The following is a 19,841-nucleotide window of genomic DNA, read 5'->3' as shown; positions in this document are numbered from 1 at the left end:
ATCCGATTCGATGCAGGGCGGGTCCGGCACGATCGCAGCGACTCGACCACGGCGGCAACGACGTGTGAATCGCCTCGCGAACAACTCGGACGATGATTTCGAAGGTTCGCACAGCGCTCGAGGTGGAGGCGGCGGCGAGGACGGCATCGGCAGACGCTTGCGCCTCAAGGTAGGAGCAGGTGCGAACGGTAGCTCGCACATTGGACCGGCAGACACGGTTGGATGGGATCGCGAACTCGACTCGGATCCAGACGAACCTCTCGCGGTCGAGGAGCAATTCATTCTCAGGGTACCTCCCGAGATCGCTCCGAGGTTGAAAGATCTTACCGACCGACGCGAACTGCCTCCCGATGTCTGGTTCAAGTTCAAGGATTCGCGTCGAGCCGTGTTTCACATGGGCAACAAGCTGTACGGAGCCAAACTTGTCGATTTGCCTGCCCTCCTCGAGAGTCAGCGTTTGACCGGGGTAGGGGGTCAAACGGTCAAGGTTGCCGACGTGAGCCAGATGCTCCTCGTCGAGGAAGAGATCAAGGAGGAGGCTCAAGTCACGACGGGCAGGACCTTCAACATTGAAGACTTTGTCTACCCACATGGCATCACGCCGCCGCTCAAACATGTTCGGAAGCGAAGGTTCCGAAGGCGCATCAATCGCAGGGTGAGTACCCTTGGCACCTTATCTGCACGCTGCCCAAAACCTGACGACATCTCCCCTCCGTCGATTGTTGTCGCAGACGATCGAACAAGTTGAAACGGCGGTCGAGAAACTTCTCGAGGCAGACGCGAAAGCCGAAAAAGTGCAATTTGGTCAGTATCTGAAAGCAAAACTCTCGACGGCGGTCCACTTGGGTGCAAGGACCTTACATGTGTTTTGTTTCCCTTCCGCGTTCTCGTCTCGTTTCTGCAGAGATGCTTGACTACGATGTGCCGTCTGACGACGAAGAGTACGAACCTCAACGCGAGTCGAACCCGTATGGCGGCTCGGTGGGTGCTCCAACTCCACGTCCCGACGGGGTCGCTTCTTCACCCGCACAGTTCGGCGACCAAGGGGACGACGGCGAATCGGCAAGAGGAGATGACGACGAAGATCGAGACGACGATGAGGACGAAGAGGGTGGTAGTGGGTACGATTCGGACCTCGCGAACGAGATCAACAAGGGACTCGAAGCGATGGACAAATCGGACGACGATGATTCCGACGACGAAGATGGAGATGGGTTGTTTGGAGGGAGCTCGGACGACGACGATGACGAGGATGCACAGGAGGATGCGGTCGATCCTCAGGAAGCCGAAGCGAGGAAGCGGATCAAACTCCTTGCGGAAGAAATGGGAGATCTCGACAAGGCGATCGCGTCGAAAGAAACCGAACTCGCGAAAGCAGCGAACCCCATCTTCAAGGCAAGTTTGTTCTCACGCACTGCATTTGCTGCTGCTATTCCATGCGATTCGTGAGCTAATACAGAATTTTTGGTTGTCGACACAGAAACGTTTCGAAGAGATGATCAAAAAGTTGACGGTCGATCGCGATTCGAAACGAGCACAACATACCGCGGCCGTTCGCGAGTTGGACAAGAAGCGAGAAGTGCGTCAACACGAAAAACGTTCTTCCCTCAATCCTGACAACACCTGGCTGACTTTTTGGTTCTCGTTTTAGGATGCTGCTGCTGCCGCGACCGCCGAAGCTGCGAACCCTCCTCCAGTCGAATCAGTCGTGCATGCGGCTTCAGGGACTTCCGCGATGGACACCTCTTGAACAGAAAGAACGTTTACTTGGCTTGCAGTTCTGCAAATAGTTGTTGTAATCATAATCGCGAGAATTGCGGGAAAAGAAAGAAGAAGAGCAACAAGCGTTTCCCATACGCACAACCGAGCTTGCTCTTTCTGGAGCATTCACAAGTCGAGATGGGTACATCGAGACTCCGAGAAGGAATGATTGCGGGTGGTACAAAGTGATTCACAACGACTGTACACAGCTTTTAAGAGAAAGAGAGACCGAGGAGCTGCCTGGATCCACTTCACTAACGCCTAGAACCCCAACCACTGTCTTTCGGCCTGTTGTCGTTCTGAGCACCACCTGGACCTCTGCCTCCTCCTCCTCCGTATCCTCCATGCCCACCACCTCCGTTCCTCATAGGAGGAGGTCCTGACGCCGCAGCCAACCTCGCTCGATCCGGATGCACGAAATCTTTCTTTGGTGCCGTGTTGACCGGCGAAGGTGAACGCCGTTTGGAATCGGTTGCACGAGGAGGTGGAGAACGCGACCTCGACCTCGACCTCGAATCGCCTCTTCGGTACGCCGGTTTCCGGTTGGTACCACTACGAGGTGGAGATCTAGATCTCGAGTACGAACGGTCTCGTCGACTCCGTCTTGGCGGTGGCGAACGCGAATCTGAACGGGCGGGAGAGACCGATCGGGAGGGCGAGCGACCTCGTCGACGTGATGATCGGGGTGGCGGCGAGATCGACCGGGACGGCGAACGAGACGGCGATCGCGAGTAGGACACACTGCGTCGTCCGCCTCGATTGCGACGCGGCGAAGGGCTTCGAGAGTAGGAAGGCGAACGACGAGAGGATCGTCGTCTGTTGTTGCGCGAGTCGTCGGAGGAGTAATCGGACGACGAGGGGGAGAGTGAAGACGAAGACAGCGAAGACGACGAGTCGGAATCGGACGAGGCACCTGCCGCTTCAAGCTGACGACGCTGTTCCATCTGTAAGCGAGGATGGAAGTTGTCAGTGTCAGAACCGTTGTTGAAAGCAGAGTCAAAGGGACGCACCATGAGAGCAGGAGCACGCTTGAGCTGCTCTCGCATGTTTTCTGTGACAGCTCCCAACCCGATCGAGGTGAAAAAGTTGATCGAGAAGCGAGTATTCTTCGGGTTGTCGAGCGGGAAGATGTTGCCGAGGAAAGGTTGCAGTTGATCTTCCTTGAAGCGCTCCTTCAGTCTGACCAAGCCCATGCCTTCAATGATCTCCTGGAACATGATCTTGATGAAGATACGACTCGAGGAAGTCGTGTCGTCCTCGTTCATTTTGACCGTGTCCATGACCGTCCACGAAATGGCGTCCGTCATGAGGAGGTGACCAAAGAATCGAGCAATGTTGCGCAACTTGTTCGTGTCTTCTCGGTGGATCGTCATGTAAAACTCGTTGAACAGCTGTTCGAATGCCGTCTGCCACACCTGGTTGAGCTTGCAGAACCGTTCACCCATCAAACCATAGAATTTCGAGAATGTGCGCTCTTGCGAACAACATCGCACGACCATCTCGCACAAGAGTTGCTGTCGAGATCAAGGAGTCAGTCACCTGCCAGGTTGGCGACGATAACAGGAAGGATGCCAAGCTCACCTCCTGACCGGGACCGAGATCGATCTTGAGTAGTTTGTGAGTCGCTTCTTCAAAGTCCAGGGCAGACATGATGGTCAGGTAGATGCTGCGCTGCAAGTTGACTTTGTTGGCGCCCGTTTGATCGTGCACATCGACTGTTCCATCAGCCTCTGCGAAAAGGGAAAGAAACCGAGCGAAAGAGCTCCTGTCAGTTGCATAGAGAGACAAAGTCTCGAGATCGGTAGAGAGAGAGCTCACTGATCCCGTCGTCGACATCGCTCTCGGCGTCGCTACCCTCCTCGGTATCGCCCTCCTCGCCCGACTCGTCTTCCTCGTCAGAGTCTCCCAAAATCTCGCGCTTCATCTCGGCGTAGGCCTCTTCGTTCGCAGCGTATTCGGGATCGAATTTGAAGACATCTAGACGAAACAAGTGCAATGTGAGCTCTCCGCGGAACCTGCTATGAAAACCTTGTGCAAGCGACAACTTACTGAGCATCCTCTGCTCATTCACCTCGTCATCGAGCGAGATGCGATGCGTGATGATGTCCTCCTCCTCGACGAGATCGAGCCCTTCGGGAATGATCGGGTTGTCCTTGTACTTGTCCTTGCGAACCTGGAAGAGCACCTCGACCATGTACTGCACTCGCTTGTCGATCCCGCTCTCGTTGAGGATTGTACGGAATCGATCGAAGATACCATTGTTGGCACGGGCCGAGTGCTCCGCGAGGAACGATCCGACTTCACGCATGAAGGCGACGGCAATCTCGACAGAGTCGTCCGTGGGTCGCTCGAGCAACAGCACGAGCATCTGCAGGGCGAGAACTTCGTGCGCAACTTGCTGGTTCACAAGCTGACCTAGGAAGGTCGCGGTCGCGATGACAGCAGGCTGCAAAGGCCAAAACACGAAAGTCAGGGTTGGCACAATTCGATCGTGTACCTGAGAGAGAACGGACCTTGTTGTTGCGCTTGTAACTCGACAGGAACTGGCGGATGAGGCGGTTCAGAAGCAATTCACCGATCTGCGGAAGCTTCGTGTTGACGATGGCGACGAGGGAGGCGAAGATCGGGGTGAAGGGAAGGGAAGATGCTTGAGCGCGCATGACGGATTGAACAAAGAGACCTCGGCCTCGGACCAGGTTCTCCCCGAACAACTGAGGGATGAAGTTGACAAGATGAGTATCATCGCGAAGTCGAATGTGCAGCTCGAAGCGGGACTCACTTCAGGCACGAGCAGCTTGATGTTGGCTACGTTGACCTTGTTGATGAGACCGTTGATACTCTTCCTGAGGGCATCCCACGCCATGCGCTGGAAGCCTTCACCCTCTTTGTCCTCGGCCTCTTGCTCTGCCATCATGGCGCGCAGCCTGTGAGGCGGGATGTAGGTACCACCGCCTCGGGTGAGTTGCATCTTTTTCATCTCGGCGACTGGGTCCGCTTTTGGCTTGATGACGAGGCTACCGTCGTTCGTAGCCGCGAGTGCCATCTGTCGCTCGCGCTCTCTCCTGCGTGCCGGATCATTGTCGGGCAAGCGGGGGATCGAGATGGGTGCGAGGGGAGGCGACGCATCGGCACGAGCACGGCGGGCGGGAGGAGACGGAGACCGGGATGCGGGCGACCTATCACAGCAGAACAGATTCGCATCATCGAGACAGAAGCGTCAGTCGGCGGGTTTGGGGGCTGAGACTGATCAAGACGTGACTTGCCGTTTCCTGGTCTGACGCGGCGGGCTGTCCTCTGAGCGGTCTCGCGCAGGTGATTGCGCAGGACTCGGCGAGCGCGACATCCTAGACCCGTGCAGTGCGGAGACTTGAGAGAGTCGAGGGTGGTGGAGGCGAGAGCGGTTCCGAATCAACAGCGACATCTCTTTCGTGGCTCACGCTGCCTCGCTCTGGGCCATGTGGGCGACCCTCCTCAGGCAAGCTCACCTTGTCTCGCGCAGTGCTTGCAGACTCTCCCTAACCTCCCTGCGTGCACAGTTGTGCGTTCTGCGCCTGGTATCTTGTCCTGTGGTCCATCTTCCTCCTCGGTCTCCATGTTGCGTGGGTACCCTCTCGTGTCATCAGAGAGCTATGTACACTGCTGATGAGTTGCCGAAACAGCCGAAAACGCTACGCACGGTTGCCGACATCCGAACCGCCAGTCGACCCTCTCCCCGCGGATCTCGCGCCTGGAGTGTCCATCCTGCGCCCGTTGCGTGGACTCGACACGAACTTGTACGAGAACCTCGAAGCGTCGTTCCTGCAAGATTATCCCAAGTTCGAGATCATCTTTTCCGTCGCCGATGAGGCAGACGCGGCGATTCCAATTGTCCACGAGTTGACCGAGCGGTATCCTAACGTCGAAGCCAAGCTCCTGATAGGTACGTCAGTGCCAAACAGGAAACCTTGTCCTCGTTCTGCCAAAATTCACGCTGATTTCTCGCATCATCAAAACAGGCGAGGAGATTGTCGGAGTCAACCCCAAGATCAACAATCTCATCCGACCGTACCGTGAAGCCAAGTACGACCTGCTGTGGGTCCTCGACTCGAATGTCCTGACCCTAACCACCACCTTGTCTCGCTCGGTACCGCTGTTCACGCCTCGCGATCAATCGCCCTCGTCCCGTCCGATCGGACTTGTGCATCACCTCCCGTTCGCGGTCTATCCGGATACCCTGCTCGGCTCTCGCGTCGAGCAAGTGTACATGTGTTCGACGCACTCGAAAATGTACCTCGCGATCAACCAAGTCCAGATCGCTTCGTGCGTGACGGGCAAATCGTGCCTGTACAAGAAATCCGACTTGATCCGTGCCGCCGAACGCAAGCTCGCGAACGGGAAACTGAGCGACGTTGCGCAAGAGCAAGAACCGGGACTCGCGACGTTCGGTCAGTACCTTGGAGAGGACAACGAGATTGGGGTTGCGATTTGGGAAGAACTTGGAATGCGTCACGCGATGGGAGGCGAGATGGCTGGCAACACGGTTGGAACCATGTCGTTCACCAAGTACTTCCGTCGCAGAGTGCGCTGGATCCGAGTTCGCAAGTACATGGTCCTGTGAGGCAATTGCTTCTCTCCCCAACCTTCCCGCTCGAATCTCGTCATGCTAAATTGTCCTGGTTGTCCTGAATCTCCAGCGCCTCGACACTGGTCGAACCACTGACCGAGTGTCTCGTCGCCGGAATCCTCGGTTCGCTCGCACTTCGACACCTCTTCTCGATCCCACCGATCGTATTCCTGCCCGTCCAGACCGCCGTGTGGTTCTACCACGACTTGAAGATGTACCGAGCGCTGTTGCCTTCGTCTCCGGCCCCTTCGAGCATCCTGGACCCGCCTCACCACGATGGACCGTCTTGGTCGTACCTGAAGGCGTGGGCGTTGCGAGAAGCACTCGCGTTGCCGATCTGGTTGTTCGCGATGCTTGGAGACACGGTCGGATGGCGAGACGAAGGTCGCGTGTACAAAGTGAGAAGGGATGGCAGCGTGCGGGAACTCAAAGTCGGAGAGAAGGAAGCCGCGATCGAACGGGTGTGGGCCGTCGTTGTGCAACGATGGAAAGGAGTGCGAGGGAAAGGGTACGTCGAACTCACTCCGGACGACGTAGAAGCGAGGATCGCGCCTCATACAGATCCGAAATGAAAAAACCACTCGCACGCACCGTGCGTCCAGCATCTCTCCGGGAGAACGTCCGCCGTAGACTGGAAAAAAACGTTTGGTCAGCATCGTTAGCTCGGAGGCGTCCAGTCCGCAGCGGCTCTTCGCAGTACAGTAGTGAATCCCTTTGCTATCTGCGAGGCGGTCGAGAAGAGAATCCTCTGCCGAAAGGCTCGCATGCTCGAAGCCGTCCGGATCGTTACTTTTTGGTCCTCGTGTTCGTGTACTGTGGCTGTGCGGTGCAGGACCGCGGTCACGGATACGACGTAGACTGCGAGCGCTCGGGGACAGCACCAACTCGCGGCTGAAAATTATCGAATAATCACTCACGGATCTTCTCGAGAAGACTTGCACCTGTTTGAACTTATTTGGAGCATGTACTGCTTGGGCAAGTAAAAACTTCGATCGCGGGAAATGTGCGGAGCGAACCTTGCACGCTCGGGATCGGAGTGGTTCGGAGCGGGAGCACTGCCTGACAAGGATGAGCGCCTGAGCGATAAAACACGATTTCCCGCATTTGATCAGGTCTAGAGCGCAGGATTTGTAGGAAACGGCAAGTCGAACCCGTTCCTGCGGAATGAAGTTGAATGAGAATCTATCAGGGCCAACTCGCTGTCTTCTCCCACCTCTGGTTGTCGTCACCAACTCTCTCGTCACTCACCGCAGTCGCACCTCACACTAGGACACGCCAATCAGCTCGCCTCGTGCCTGCCAATTACAGTCTCTGCGCCCTCGCCCAGAAGAGCCGCGCATCACTCAACTTGTCGAGCACAACGGACCCGCTGTCATCGCTCCCGGTCCACACCGGTCGATCCTATCGCTTGGTCGGACAGTGAGAGTAGCTGCAGAGCACATCGTAGCGCATATCTCGGGGGCGAGAGTCCAGGCGAGCCTAGGTTAGTTTGTTGTTGCTCTCGTCTGATCATGAAACCCCGCGCCTCATCGCTGACCCTCATCGTCGGTCCCTTTCGTAATCTCTGTGTGCGCTTGTGTTACTGGTCACGCTACACCACTAGATCTTTCCTCTGCCTTGAACGCTCAGCGCTCGACCGCCAACGTTTGCGCTGCCCGCGGCGGAAGGCACGACCATGGCGCACTACCTCGACTCGTTCGAGACTTTCTCGTCTCTCGATTCCATGTCAGCCTACGATGATCCCTCGTCCTACCTCGCCGATCACGACTTTGACCTCGACGCCGCCATCTTCAGCGATCCGGGCCCAATCCCGTCTCGCACGCTAGGGCCCGCGTCGACTTCCTCCTACACCCACTTTCCCGAATATCGGCCGCTCAATAATGCCGCCATCAACCCCCTGGGTACATCGACCTCGTCCAACTCGCACGCCACCTATGATCCCGACTCGCCGTTCAACTCTCCCATGAGCACCGCGGCGTCCATGTCCGTCAGAGGCTTGACTCGAGACGGCCGCTTCCGCACGAAACTCATCGGGGTCGGTTCCGACGGAGGTTACCTCACGAGCCCGCTCATCGTCGGCAAAACCCGCACCGACAGTCGGACAGGTCGACCTGGAGTCCCTGCAATCGCGATCGACAGCCCCGCCGCGACCCCTCGCACTGGGATCGGGAGACCGGTCGGCGCTAGGACTGTCTCGTCGCGGATGGCGGGAAATCTGAGCCTGGGCAGCCCCACGAGCTCGACTGGTCTCGACTCGACGCTCGTCGCAACGTCCGCTTCGGGCAGCCGAGCCGACGATCTTCAAGTCGACGATTCCGAGGAGGTGGACGAGGCGGACGAGACAATCACAGCCGACGACCGACCACTAGGCATGGGAATCTCGGGAGTCGGAGATTTGGCAGCTCAGCTCGAAATGGGAGACTATGGCAACCCAAATCTCAAGATCTTTGCAATGCCCAAGCCTGGAGCTAATCTGCAGTCGGGCGACGGCGAGTGCGGCTTCCTGCCGTACCCTGACCACATGCCGACTACGACGCTCGGACGCGGCAAGAACAACGTAATCGACGTCGAATCGGGAGCAGTCGATGGTGCTAATGAACAACTGCCCTCTCGTAGCCCGACCAAGTTTGTCGAACACTCGTTTCTCAACTCGCCTCCGCCCTCGCACGCGAACCGATCGACAACGAGCCAACCGAGACCGAAGAAGGCGTTCCCGAACCGCACGATCAACAAGGCCAAATCGTGTTCCGCACTGTCGGCGAGTGCGAAGCGTCAAGCTCGAGCGGACGATCCTCTGTTTGAACCGATGACCCCGTCATCGCACCACACGGCGAATTTCCTTCATCCGCACGTCCCTTTCAACTCGCCTCAGGAAGGTCTCGCAATCAATCTCGAGCCGCCCAACTCGATGCCGTTCAGCTTTTCGGACCTGTACAACCTCGGACTCGCACACGAGGCGCCGGAAGAGTTCGAGTCGGTCAAGAAGAGCCCGAGTCAGTTTGCTCACAATCTCCTGATGGCAGACGGGGCAGGACTCGGACTCGGGATGGTACAGGATCCATACGACGGATCATGCTTCTCGTCGCCTTCGACCCCTTATCTGTCCGACCCTTCGCCCGACTTGGCGATTCCGGTCTTTGGCGGCGACGGGTTGAGTTCTGCCGAGATGTTCCCGGCAAATTCGATCGATTCGTTCCTGTCGCTCGATGGATCCGCCCCGACCTCAGTCAACCTGCAGTACAGCCAAGGGCGACAAAGATGCGCGACGTACGGAGCCCCCGAGAGCAGGTTCATCGAAAGTGGGCTCCTCTCGCCGCAAGTGAACCCCCATCGCACTCGAAATAGGCAACCTTCGGCCCAAGCCGCGTACGGAGGAGGCGCGACCAAGAATTTCTCGTACCCTTCTCGATTCGCAGCGCAGGCTCCGAACCTTCCGATATCACCTCCGCTTCACAGCCAGGCGCAATTCGTTCAAGATGCACTGCCAGTGCCCCCGGTGCCGACAACCCCGACTCATGCTAGAACTTCGGACTTGCACCAACGATCTGTCACGGGCCCGCCGGCCTTGCCAAACCTCGAAAATGTCGATCTCAGCTTCCTGTACCAGCAGCCGGTCACCTCGGATCTTCAAGCCGCATACAATCGCAATCTCGAGACGTTCGATTCGCTCTACGAAACATATGGCGCTGGTCGTGGTGGCGATGCCCACGGCGCTGGGAAACGAGCTCGATCCGGCGACGATGAACACGATGACGATCCCGATTACATCCTGTCGCCGGCTACCCAACACAGCCACGACGGTACCGAGACGCGTGCGAAACGACTGCGATCGGTTGCATCGGCGCCGTGTCTCCATCCTCGAAGGATGCGACCTGGTCCGCGACCGAAAGGGCTCAAATCACCTCAGGCGCAGCAGGAATCAGTATTCAGCGCGACGTTGTCGCCACCGATACCGCAAGTCCGTCGAGCGACTTCGCCATATGCTTCTCCGCTCCCGAGTGGAGTCATGTCCGATGACGACTGCGAACCCGGAGGAGCGACGACCATCACCTACACTCCTGGACCGCGAGCGCTTCCGGGAATGCCAAGGAGTTCTGTACCCAAGAATGTCCTCGAAAGCCTGTACTCGCACCTCCCAGCTCACGTCGACAAGAATGGGGAAAAAGTCGGCAAACGATACGTGTGCTTGATCGAGGGGTGCGAACGGACGTTCCCTCGCAAGAGCGCGATCGAAAGTCACATCCAGACTCACCTCGAAGACAAACCATTCGTGTGTTCTTACGAGGATTGGTACGTTCCCTTTTCCCGTCTCTGCCCCGCGCGGCCCTCGTTGCGCTACTGATTCCTTCCTTGCGTGGGCTTTGCAGCGACGCTTCTTTCGTACGTCACCATGACTTGCGTCGACACGAGCGCATCCATTCTGGAAACAAACCATTCCCGTGTCCTTGGTGCGCCTTTCTCGTCAAGATCTTGCTCCACTGTTTACTCCATACTGATTCGAAAGTCGTTCTCACAGCGGCAAAGGATTCGCTCGAGGAGACGCACTCGCTCGGCATCGAGCTCGAGGAATCTGTTCTGGCAGTCTCGTGCCACGTCGCATCTAGAACCCTCTCTATCCTCATTCATCATTCTCGTCTTTCGACTCGATCCGATTCGCTTTCGGAATGTTGCCCATCTCCTCCTCCTCACCGCTGTTCATCGCATCTGTTCATTCCATGTTGCTCTAATTTTCCCTCCTACAGCTTCTCGAAGCCTATCTTATCACAGCCTTGTTTGTTTCGTCACTTGTATATTTTCTTCACTTTTGAGCTTATACCCCATCATTCTTCCATCTTCTTTTCGCTTTCTATACCGCGCTCGTGTAGATACTTTCGATTTCTTCTTTTCGCTTTATCCGCTGATCGCGTTGAATTTCATCCTGGAGTTTGTCTCCCTAGTTTATCTCACAGTCCGAGAAACATCGAGGTTGCAAAGACTCTCGCTCCGGGAGACGAGGTGCACGAAAGATTGCACGAAGTTGCACTAGGTAACAGAGCCAAGATGCTCGATGCGTCCACGAGTGGCAAGGAATCCTCAAAATCACGCTTTCTGAGCCTTTTTCGCTTTCTCAAACTGCTCGACCTTCTTCTTCTTCCGTTTCTCGAGGGGATCTTGAGTAGGTTTCGCGAGATCGTCGAGAGCACTCGAAGATTCCATTCCGAGAAGTTGTGTGTGACCTGGAGACGGCGAGAGAAGGCGAGAAAAGGATCGATATCAGTTTCGCCCGAACCGATCTGGTTCATGGATTTAGAGAGAGAGAGTGAAATGCGGTACGTACCGGTACCAGTAACGAGCTGATCGATGAGACCGACAGTGTTGCGACCTGTGAGGTACTTGGCTGAGACTCCTCGCATCATGAGAGGTTTCGAGAGCATGTCACGCAATTGCGATTTGAGTTGACGAGCTTCAGCGAGCGCCTTGTTGCGCTCTCGCTTCGTTCGAACTTGTGGCGAATCGTTATCGAAACTGATTCAACAAAAGTTTCCGAAAAAACCTCCATGTCGTCAGTTGCCTGTTCATAACCTCACGAGCGAGACATGAGATTGAGGACTCACTCGTATTCGTCTTCGTCGAGATCAATCTCCATCGCTTCGGCAGCGTCACGCAGCCATTTGTCATCGTGAGCTTCCTTCGTTGCTCGATGCTGAGCGGCATCGATCTTCTTTGCAAGCTCGACTCGTTTCTTGAGTTGGTCAAAGATTGAGAAGTCGACCGGCAACGCTGGCAAGTCGACGGCTAGATGATAAAGGAGAACAAGAGAAAAACTTGTAAGTTTGGACCCGCCTGGCGAATAAACAGAATTTGATGCCTCGCTTACATTTTCCAAGACCTGCCATGAGCATGCGTTGCGTGTTCTTCTCCTCTGGGGCGACGATCTGTAGGGCCAGACCAGTTTGTCCAGCACGAGCGGTACGTCCCGAACGGTGCACGTAAGTGTCGGCTGATCGAGGAAGTTGGTAGTGGACAACGTGGGAGACCGAGGGAATGTCGAGTCCTCGCGCTGCAACGTCTGTAGCGAGTAGAATGGCAGTCGGGGAAGACTTGAATCGGTCGAGAGCCTTGAGACGCTGACGTTGTTGCATACCAGAATGGATCGGAATCACATTGAGCCCGAGGAGGTCGAGGAGAGGGTTCAGTCGACGAATCCCGTCGATGGAGGCGAGGAACACGATTGTCCGGGCGGGATAGCGCAGGAGGAAGTGGTACAGATAAATGTCCTGATTGCAAAATGTCACAACGTCAGAGCACGACCAATAGATGTGTAGAGAGCCACGGTAAACTGACCTTTTCACCAACTAGGCATTCGACTTTACACTCCTTGAGCGTCTCGACCAGGCCATGCTCCGGGGTCAGGTCGATGATCTCCGGGTTGGGATCCCGGAAGTCGAGTTTGTCAAGAAGATCATCTGTGACGGCTAGAGGTTAACAGGGATGATCTTGGTTGGGTGGTGAGTGCGCAGAGCGAGCACAACTGACCTAGACTGCTCATGGAATCTTCGTCGACACCCTTCGGCACCCACCGCTTCCATCCCGGCTTTCGTTTGACGTTCCTCTGCAGCTCTTTGCTCATCGTGGCTGAGAAGACAAACGTGCGCATGTCTTCCCGACTCGGAATCAGGTCCGTGTTGACCCGCGCGCCGGCAAAATCGTCAACAAAGGACGCCTCATTCTCGACTCTGTAGGAAGAGAAACATATGAGCATAATCTCATAGACCAAGGCAAATACTGTCTCGACGCTTACCCCTTCCTCTTCGTTAACCGCACAATGTTGTCTAGCTCGGCAAAGTGCCCGTTCTCGATCATGCGATCGGCCTCGTCGATAACCAGGAACTTCATACCCTTGATCTCGCGAACAAGCTCGTCACTCTGCAGAAACGGAAAGACGCAATCAGCACAGCTCTGCAATGAAGGGAGAATCAAAATTGGCAGACGAACCTCTCCGATCAAGTCCCACAAACGACCGGGAGTCGCAACAATGATGTCTGCGCCTTTCTCGAGCTGACGCTTCTGCTTGTCGACACTCATGCCTCCCGTCAAGGCGACAATGTTGACCAATTTGCCCTTCTGTCGTCTCCGGGGGTCCTCTTCGGCAAGCTTCGAATTGGCCTCGGTCGGTGGCAGAAGAGGCAATGTCCTGACCGCGACGGAGAACAGCGAAGCTCGTACTTGCAATGCGAGTTCGCGAGTTGGGCACAGGATGAGAGCGGCGAGGCGAGTCGGAGGGTAAGGGTCGAGGTCTTCCGAATCTTCGGATGGAGTGGGAGAATTCGAGCGGTCCGCAACGGCTGTAGCTTGACGAAGGATGTGTGACAAGATTGGCAGGCCGTAGGCGTAGGTTTTACCGGAACCAGTCTGGGCAACTCCGACGACGTCGCGGTCAGGAGGAGCTTCAGGAGTTTGGAAGTCCTCGCCGACCGCATCATTCGAGATGCCTCCCCATTCGCCCTCGTCTGCAGCCTCCTCTTGGGCGTCGGCACCGTCTTCTCGCGTCTCTGAGTCCTCCGTCTCGTCCGTCTGCGCCGTAGGTGCAGCCTTGGAACCTTCTTCGAGCGCAAGTGCTCGGTCTTGAATGGCTGTCGGCGCATCAAAGTTGAGCTCATGAAGAGCGCGGTACAACGATGGCGCGAGCGCGAGGTGTGACCATTTAGGCAAGAATTTCTCCGCTATCCACGCACATACGGATCTTTCAGCGCTCAATGTCGATTTTTATGCCTAAGAGGCGGCACTCACTGTCGAATGGGGTATCTTCCACAATCTGTGCGGTCTCTGCTGGTGCCTTGGTAACTTCAAGTGGTCGTTTCTTGCTCTTTTTCGCCTTCTTTCCCTTTTCTATCGGAGCTGCGGGCTCTTGCGCTGCCTCTACTGTTTTCTCTGGTTCCGCCGTTTGCTCGACATCTTCCTCTGCAAAGAACAGCTCCTCCTCGGGAAAGGGAGATTCATCGTTGACGATCTCGGGTTCTTTGCCCTTGGCCTTCTTGCTCTTTTTGGCTGGAGGAGCTGAATCTGTGTCGTCTTCTTTGACCTGCTCTTTACCGCATCCTGTCAGACGCGAACATGCCTTTGGCGAGGTACAGAGAAGAGTGAGAGACTTGCCTTGAACTGAACCCGACCGTCTTCATACACAACATCTACCCCGTCTATCTCGTCCAACTCGAGCAAACCGCCGTCCTCATCAAAACCGAATTCGCCTGGCAAGTGGATGTTCTTCCAGTCGAGCGTGGCAGGGGTCGCGTTGCGAAACTTGACTTCGCTTTTCCTTTTCGATGATGAAGCGGTCGACGATTCCTTTGCTGTTGACAAGCCCAGCTTGCGCTTCTTCGCTCGCAATGCTGAGAAATGCTGTCCAGATGGCATTCTGATGCGCGGTGTCGAGTGGACAGTCGAGACAGCAAGATCTTTCAACTTGCATCTTTTCCCGGAGCGAGTCTCACCTGTGACTTTTTTCTTGTTCTGAGATTCGGGAATTCCTTAAAGTATCAGAATCTTACCAGTAAGACGGGAGGCGCGAGGAAAAATCTGCTCTGATAGCTTCCCCTCGGGCTCTAGAGAGCGTTAGAGAGCGGTGCTTCGGCCTGTTGGAGTTCGCAGGCCTGGTTTCACGGGACATCGCTCAGGCTTGGGCACTCGTAGTACAGTAACTCTGGGTCGAGAGACGATTCCGTCAGGAAGAAGCGAGAGCAGGTTGCCCGGCCCTGTTTGCCTCAGACGGACCTTGCGCAAAGCGAACAAGTTACCACGCCGAACTTGGTGAAATCGGACTTCTAGGCTTGGAGGGGCGTACATGGTCAGATGGCACCTTAATGAGCAGCTCTGTAGCGCAGCAAACGGCGGGAGCACTTTCGCTCTGAAGGACCTATGCAGTGGCGGGATTGCAGCGTTAGTTGCCAGTGTTCCCATCCGCGCGTCCTACAAGACTTGATTGCACCAGAAGGGAACTGTCTCAGTCTCTGTGAGCTCGTGAGGCGGCATGATTGAGCTCGGCGTGCAAGCACAAACATTTGCCAGGATCTGAACGTTTGTGCTCGGCTGCTGGCATGCGCTCGATGCCCTTTGGAGAACTAGGCAGCCTGCGTGTCAGTATTTCAGGCTCTTCGACTACAGTGGGTAGTCGTGTGCAAGGGTACTGCAGCCAAGATTCTAGCGAACAGAAGCCGAGGGATACCAGCGACAAGTTCGATTATCGTCGGGACTGCCTCGCCGTGAGCGGGCTCGGCAGAGTTGACAGTACCCTGCCGAAACCGAAGAACAACTCGAAAGGCCCAGGCGCAGCTTGTCGGCGGGCAGCGCGCGTGTGAAGCCGATCGAGCTCCGAGGGTATGCGAGCGTGCGAGCGGAGTGCCGCGCTGCACAAAGCTCTGCAGAAATTGATGCAGCTTGTCAAGGCAAGATGAATCTTTGACAATGATACGAAGCAAGGAAACCGACAAGGGGACCGAGCCTTTCGCAGCGTCAACGGGAAAGTACTTGTCATTTGAAGGGCGGATTCGCTCACGACTTGACCCACCTCACCTTGCGCGATTGCCAGGCACACCTCGCGCTCGACAGCGCTCACGTCAGCTCCACACTAGCCCTCGATCAGCATCCATCCGACAGACTGCTCCTTCGCCTTGACTCGTGCCTCCGCGATGAGTAGCGCCGGCAACCCTGATCGGTAAGCGTCTCGGCTGCCTGCCATCTCGCCATGTACCGCGATAGCTTACCCTGTCTCGCTGTCTAGTACTCGCAAGGTCCGCGTCACAGGCGAGTCTCTTCTCATATCGCGCTAAGTGGGATCCCTGCTATCGGTTCTCCCTCGCTCCGATCTCGCGCAAAAGGCGATGCACTCGCCTCTTCGCGCCAGTCCTGGCAGCGTTCGCGTTACAGTAGACTGCCCCAAGAGGCAGCTGGCAGCTCGCCAGTGCAGCTCCGGGACCGCGGCCGAGCCGTTCGGCTCGCGAATTTCCAACCGCGTTCGACCGAACGTCAGCCAGTTTAGGATTTCGCTGACACTCCTTCTCCGCTTCGTGATTGCGCTCCACAGTGGTAGCGGCCGACTCGTTGGCCAAGCGGGATGTATTCAGGCTACCTGACCCGTTCGCAGTGGTCACGGTCGATGGTGAACAAACCAACACGACGACTGCGATCAAAGTATGCATTATCACCGGGCTGGGTACACGACATGGGAGAATGCTGACACTCTGATCAAACTTGTACAGAAAACGCTCAACCCTTGTAGGTTCTGCGCGGCGCGTAGGGACCATTTGAATGATGTCAAGGCTAACGTCTCTCTGTGATCGCCAGACTGGAATGAATCGTTCGACGTCGAGGTCAAAGACGCAAGTGTCCTGACCGTGCAGATCTTTGATCAAAAGAAGTTCAAGAAGAAGGATCAGGGGTTCTTGGGTGTCATTAACGTCCCCGTCGCCCAAGCAGTCGACCTCGATCTCGGCGGAGAGGGTATGTGTATTCTATGCCGGGCGAAGAGTCCTCTTCACCCCATTGACTTCATGTATGCGATACAGACACTCTCACTCGGGACCTCAAACGCTCGAACGATCAGCTCGTCGTCCACGGCAAGCTCATTATCCACCTCAGCACAAACGTCAGCGGAGTTCCGCGCACGCCTAGCACTGCCCCGATCACGGCAGCTTCCGCCGCTTCGCAGGCTTCAACTGCGGCGTCATCCTCTGCCGTAGCCTCGAACCCTTCGTCATCGACCGCGGCCTCGGGCGCTGCCCCCGCTTCTCCTCGACCTGATGCCTCGACTGCATCTTCGTCCACTTCGACTCCTTCTACTGCTCCGCCACTAGCCAGCGCCGAATCTCACGCGAGCTCGGGTTCGTCCTCGACCCGCGAGTTCAATGCACGCGAGGATCAGTACGGTCCGTTGCCACCCGGCTGGGAACGACGGGTTGATCACCTTGGCAGAACGTATTACGTCGATCACACGACGAGGACGACGACTTGGGCCCGCCCGAACCGCAGTACTAGCGGTGGCGGCGCATCGACGCCAAGTGGTGCGTCTGCCACATCTGGAAATGCCCCCGCCGCCTCAGCAAGCAGTGCTGCTCGGACCGGTGGAGGCGCACGCACAACTGCCGACGAGTTCCTCGGAGCGACCGAGGGTGGCGGAAACACGCCCACCGGATCGTCGACCCCGGGTGCGGCAGCGGCGGGAGCAGCGGGAGCAGCAGCTGCGACGAGCAGTACCACGCAAGGGTCCGGACCATTGCCAGCCGGTTGGGAACAGAGGTTCACGCCCGAAGGCAGGCCGTACTTTGTCGACCACAACACGCGGACGACGACCTGGGTCGACCCTCGCCGGCAGCAACTTCTTCGCGTCATGGGCCCCAACGGCAACAACCTGACCGTCCAGCCGCAATCGGTTTCGCAGCTCGGTCCTCTGCCGTCCGGATGGGAGATGCGACTGACCTCAACTGCGCGCGTCTATTTCGTCGACCACAACACCAAGACGACGACGTGGGACGACCCTCGTCTGCCCTCTTCGCTTGACCAGAACGTGCCGCAGTACAAGCGCGACTTCCGACGAAAGCTCATTTACTTCCGATCGCAACCTGCGTTGCGTCCCTCCCCCGGCCAGTGCCACGTCAAGGTTCGCCGAAGTCACATTTTCGAAGATTCGTACGCCGAGATCATGCGACAAACTCCGAACGACCTCAAGAAGCGCTTGATGATCAAGTTCGACGGCGAAGACGGACTCGATTACGGTGGACTCTCGCGAGAATTCTTCTTCCTGCTCTCGCACGAGATGTTCAATCCGTTCTACTGCCTCTTCGAGTATTCGGCTGTATGTTCCACAAACTTTTGCTGTATCTACTCTCTTTGTTGTATATTGACCTTCACCTTTGCTTTTCCTAGCACGACAACTACACGCTTCAGATCAACCCGAACTCGTCTATCAATCCCGAGCACTTGAACTACTTCAAGTTCATTGGACGAGTCTTGTCGCTCGCCGTGTTCCACCGTCGCTTCCTCGACGCATACTTCATCACCGCGCTGTACAAGATGGTTCTCAAGAAGAAGATCGTGCTTGCCGATATGGAGAGTGTCGATGCCGAAGTGTTCCGATCGCTCACTTGGATCCTGTCAGTCCTTTGTTCCCGTTTCCTTTCCAATTGCCGCGCTCGTCGACTGATTCGCCTGTCGTGCCATGTCATAGCGAGAACGATATCGAAGACGTCATCGAGAACACCTTCTCTGCCGAGGATGATCGATTCGGGGAGACGATTACGGTCGATCTCAAACCTGGAGGACGCGATGTGGCGGTCACGAACGAGAACAAGGCCGAGTATGTGCAGCTGCTCGTCGAGTGGAGGGTGCAGAGGCGTGTCGAAGACCAGTTCAAGGCGTTCTTGAGCGGTTTCAACGAATTGATCCCGCAAGAACTGATCAACGTCTTTGACGAGCGAGAACTCGAGGTAAGTCCTTGCGCGTCGAGTTCTCTGTGGGTTCTCGCAGCTGCTGACTCCGAACACGACTTGCAGTTGCTCATCGGTGGTATGTCTGAGATCGACGTTGACGACTGGATGAAGCATACGGACTACCGAGGATATCAGCAAGGGGACGAGGTAAGTATTTCGAGCTCAAGCTGCTTCTCGCTGGATTCTCTTGACATTTGGGTCTTGCACAGGTTGTTCAATGGTTCTGGAAAGCGGTCAAGGGCTGGCCTGCTGAGAAGAAGTCTCGACTTTTGCAATTCGCTACCGGCACGAGTCGAATCCCCGTCAACGGCTTCAAAGATCTCCAAGGATCCGACGGACCTCGTCGCTTCACGCTCGAAAAGTCAGGCGAGATCACGCAGCTGCCAAAGAGTCACACCTGCTTCAACCGCCTCGATCTGCCGCCTTATCCGAACTTTGAAACGTAAGACTCTGCCTCCCTGGTCCTTGGGCTCCCCTCCTTACCGTCATGATGCTCATATGCCTTCTTCCTTCTGAACAGCCTCGAATCGAAACTCGCGTTCGCCGTCGAGAACACCCTCGGTTTCGGTCAGGAATGATGCAGCTTTACCTCGCTCTTTCCTCTGTTTCAACACGCTACGGACGCTTCCCTTTACACCTGTTCCACCTCAACTGTGTCGTCCTTGTCCCAACTCCACATTCGATTCCTCTTTTCCTTTCGTAACGGCCACTCGAGCTCTCTTCCTTTTCCGGCTCGTCCTTCTGTATTTTTCTCCCCTTCATGTGACTCGTGCCCTTTTGCGCTACTCCGCTTCTTCTTGATGTCTTTCTCGCTTTCCTCTGTGCGCTCTTCACTATGTTATGCAGCAACCTTGCAGCTCGTAGCATGAGAGGACTCGAGAGCCCTGGAATGCTCAACAGAACGAGTAAATGGAGCCGACGACGAAAGAGCTCGCTTGGTTCGCGGGCGCGAGAAGGAGGCCCAGAATCCTTCCTGCCAAGAATCTGCAGAAAAATCTTGCACGCACGGGTCTCGG

General features: G+C 56.2%; 6 protein-coding genes across 6 annotated transcripts; 4 read left to right on the top strand and 2 right to left on the bottom strand.

Annotated features, from left to right (window-relative positions):
- Positions 1 to 10: 10 nt before the first annotated feature.
- JCM15063_000652 (transcription initiation factor TFIID subunit 7 family protein) lies at positions 11 to 1,750 on the top strand (the record flags this gene model as incomplete). Its single annotated transcript, XM_076680475.1, has 5 exons — positions 11 to 655; positions 732 to 804; positions 905 to 1,395; positions 1,481 to 1,579; positions 1,652 to 1,750. The coding sequence occupies 5 exons, from the start codon at positions 11 to 13 to the stop codon at positions 1,748 to 1,750; spliced, it is 1,407 nt and encodes a 468-aa protein (XP_076532434.1).
- Positions 1,751 to 2,015: 265 nt separating this feature from the next.
- JCM15063_000651 (pre-mRNA-splicing factor CWC22) lies at positions 2,016 to 5,104 on the bottom strand (the record flags this gene model as incomplete). The annotated part of the gene is made up of 8 exons (XM_076680474.1): positions 2,016 to 2,705; positions 2,772 to 3,275; positions 3,343 to 3,491; positions 3,580 to 3,738; positions 3,811 to 4,207; positions 4,275 to 4,472; positions 4,541 to 4,937; positions 5,016 to 5,104. The coding sequence occupies 8 exons, from the start codon at positions 5,102 to 5,104 to the stop codon at positions 2,016 to 2,018; spliced, it is 2,583 nt and encodes an 860-aa protein (XP_076532433.1).
- A 112-nt stretch (positions 5,105 to 5,216) lies between these two features.
- JCM15063_000650 (ceramide glucosyltransferase) lies at positions 5,217 to 6,936 on the top strand (the record flags this gene model as incomplete). Its single annotated transcript, XM_076680473.1, has 5 exons — positions 5,217 to 5,236; positions 5,298 to 5,360; positions 5,421 to 5,680; positions 5,757 to 6,354; positions 6,435 to 6,936. The coding sequence occupies 5 exons, from the start codon at positions 5,217 to 5,219 to the stop codon at positions 6,934 to 6,936; spliced, it is 1,443 nt and encodes a 480-aa protein (XP_076532432.1).
- A 1,103-nt stretch (positions 6,937 to 8,039) lies between these two features.
- JCM15063_000649 (C2H2-type zinc finger protein) lies at positions 8,040 to 10,968 on the top strand (the record flags this gene model as incomplete). The annotated part of the gene is made up of 3 exons (XM_076680472.1): positions 8,040 to 10,654; positions 10,732 to 10,812; positions 10,881 to 10,968. 3 exons carry the CDS (start codon positions 8,040 to 8,042, stop codon positions 10,966 to 10,968), a joined length of 2,784 nt encoding a protein of 927 aa, XP_076532431.1.
- A 475-nt stretch (positions 10,969 to 11,443) lies between these two features.
- On the bottom strand, positions 11,444 to 14,758 carry MAK5 (ATP-dependent RNA helicase; the record flags this gene model as incomplete). Its single annotated transcript, XM_076680471.1, has 10 exons — positions 11,444 to 11,580; positions 11,682 to 11,869; positions 11,959 to 12,139; positions 12,222 to 12,621; positions 12,689 to 12,810; positions 12,881 to 13,080; positions 13,146 to 13,270; positions 13,340 to 14,067; positions 14,135 to 14,426; positions 14,498 to 14,758. 10 exons carry the CDS (start codon positions 14,756 to 14,758, stop codon positions 11,444 to 11,446), a joined length of 2,634 nt encoding a protein of 877 aa, XP_076532430.1.
- Positions 14,759 to 16,029: 1,271 nt separating this feature from the next.
- On the top strand, positions 16,030 to 19,403 carry RSP5 (NEDD4 family E3 ubiquitin-protein ligase; the record flags this gene model as incomplete). Its single annotated transcript, XM_076680470.1, has 11 exons — positions 16,030 to 16,055; positions 16,122 to 16,144; positions 16,425 to 16,531; positions 16,600 to 16,615; positions 16,685 to 16,840; positions 16,906 to 18,191; positions 18,263 to 18,489; positions 18,564 to 18,822; positions 18,889 to 18,972; positions 19,035 to 19,267; positions 19,346 to 19,403. The coding sequence occupies 11 exons, from the start codon at positions 16,030 to 16,032 to the stop codon at positions 19,401 to 19,403; spliced, it is 2,475 nt and encodes an 824-aa protein (XP_076532429.1).
- Positions 19,404 to 19,841: the final 438 nt, after the last annotated feature.

Source organism: Sporobolomyces koalae (genome assembly GCF_050403365.1).
Source record: "Sporobolomyces koalae JCM15063 DNA, S_koalae_JCM15063T_v1_ctg38, whole genome shotgun sequence".
In the NCBI taxonomy this organism is placed as follows: domain Eukaryota; kingdom Fungi; phylum Basidiomycota; class Microbotryomycetes; order Sporidiobolales; family Sporidiobolaceae; genus Sporobolomyces; species Sporobolomyces koalae.
Note: the sequence above shows the minus strand (reverse complement) of the source record. Positions and strands in the feature narration are given on the sequence as shown.